Genomic DNA, 1,856 nt, shown 5'->3' with positions numbered 1-1,856 from the left:
TGGAAGCAAAAAGCATAAATAGATGGAGGTCTAAAGTGTCCAAAGTGTTAGAGCTCACCAGTTAGAGGTGCTTTGGTTTGATTTCACAGAGCAATTAGCATCAACATTATGTTACCAAGAGTGTCATACTTGTTACTTTAGTTGCAACTAGGGGTTCTCAACCCTTACCTCATTGGCTGTCTGGACATTCAAAAAACAAAAACCAGAAGTTAGAAGCCAATTGTGATATTTTGCCTAGCATTGTGTATGACCTTAGAGACAGAGACAGAGTTGGAAAGCAGTTTTCTGAGGCAGCAGAATGATCCTATGACTCAGGATCATCATTTTTCATTGTGAAGTGCTACTACTTCTGCTCTTTCCTAGCTTTTAGAATGTGATTTCTCCTTTAAGTATATGTTTTTTTTTGTTTTGTTTTGTTTTACAAATACAAAGAATTCATCATAGTCAACACTGTAAGGCTGTTCAAAAGTAAAGCTAGGGAGCACTTTCCATCCAAACTTACTTTTGTCTGGAAAATTGGGTTTATTCTAAAAATAGCTTTCCATTATGAACTTGTGCTTTTCAAAGAAAATGCTAAAAGTCAATTGAAAATGACTGCTGTAAGACTGATGCATTTTTACTCTCTGTTTCATAGACAAGACAGAATTTTAACTAGAATATAGAAGCAAAGTCACAAAATCACAGAATAGTTAAGGTTGGCAAGAACCAACCAGCTACCTGCAACCTCAGACCAACAGGATGTCTTAGTGACATTTATTCAGAAAATTCATGGCTCCTTCTAAAATGAGCACTGGTATCAAAACACACAGGTAAGAAGCAATGGGTGAGTTCCTTCACCACTTCAAGGACTGAATACTAAAAGACACAATAGACAGGTAACTAGGTTTAAGAAATTCATCCCAGCAAGAAGATGAACCTAGTCCTCTCTAAACATTGCTGGGAGGTGAAATAGCTTCAACTGTCCTCTAGCTGCTGCCTGTTCTTCTGTGGAAAGATGTCCATAAAGTCTAACTGATAATGATACCTCTTTTACACTTTTTCCTTATTTTCTAATACTTAGTGGTTAAGTGGATTAAGCACTGGTAATGATCAGAGGCTTCAGGCTCAGAACAAATTAAATGACTGGGACTATCTGAATCTCTGAAATAGCACCAAGGCAGAAGATCCCAAAATATAATACAAAAAAATCAGAGATTAAAAATTAATTAAGAAGGATAACATATATGTGTACCTATCAATTTACACAGAAATTGAAAGTGACTGCTCTTTTTGCCAACTATAGTTAGAGGGATTTTTGAAAAAAAGTTTAGCCCTTCTCTCACTTTATGTCCACTTTGATATTTCTGTGTATTGGTCAGTTGTAGGAAAATATATCTTATTTGTTCCAATATATTGCAGGAAAAAAACAGCACTAATCACAATGAAAAATGAAGGGGAAAAAAAAAAGGAAAAAATATTTTCCCCTAGTTTTGGGTGATAATAACAGGAGCCCTCCAAATGGTAACATGAACATCTGAATTAACATTAGGAAGTTATCTTTAGAAATTTCTTTATATCTAGTCTGAACTTTGTATGTTACAGTTCTTGTCTATTTTCTACTATCTTTTTGCTGTACCCTCCTGGTCCCCTATCTAGCAATTGGATCCCCTCTTAGCCTTCTCTTCTAAGTCTAAACAAACCCAGTTCTCTCAGCCTCTTCTTCTACATCATGTGCTCCAGGCCTCAATAGTCTTGATGGCCTCTGCTGGACTGTCTCCAGTATATTAATGTCTTAAAAATGGATATAGTATTCCAGATGGACTCTTACAAGTGCTAAACAGGATAGATATTATTAATAGATATAATAATAATAATAA

The 1,856-nt window shown here is 35.5% G+C and overlaps 1 protein-coding gene across 1 annotated transcript in view; it reads right to left on the bottom strand.

Moving 5' to 3' along the window:
* Nucleotides 1–180, bottom strand: part of LOC104524390 (glucagon-like peptide 2 receptor) — a gene marked incomplete at its 5' end in the record, with an annotated part of 11,704 nt that extends 11,524 nt beyond the window's left edge. The window contains one exon of the mRNA XM_010167252.2: nt 169–180. Coding sequence (XP_010165554.2) covers nt 169–180 — 12 coding nt within the window. The remainder of the gene's footprint in view (nt 1–168) is intronic.
* Nucleotides 181–1,856: the final 1,676 nt, after the last annotated feature.

The sequence above is a fragment of the Antrostomus carolinensis genome, unplaced genomic scaffold (assembly GCF_000700745.2).
Source record: "Antrostomus carolinensis isolate BGI_N321 unplaced genomic scaffold, ASM70074v2 scaffold22254, whole genome shotgun sequence".
Taxonomy (NCBI): Eukaryota; Metazoa; Chordata; class Aves; order Caprimulgiformes; family Caprimulgidae; genus Antrostomus; species Antrostomus carolinensis.
This window is presented reverse-complemented; position numbering and strand designations above follow the sequence as displayed.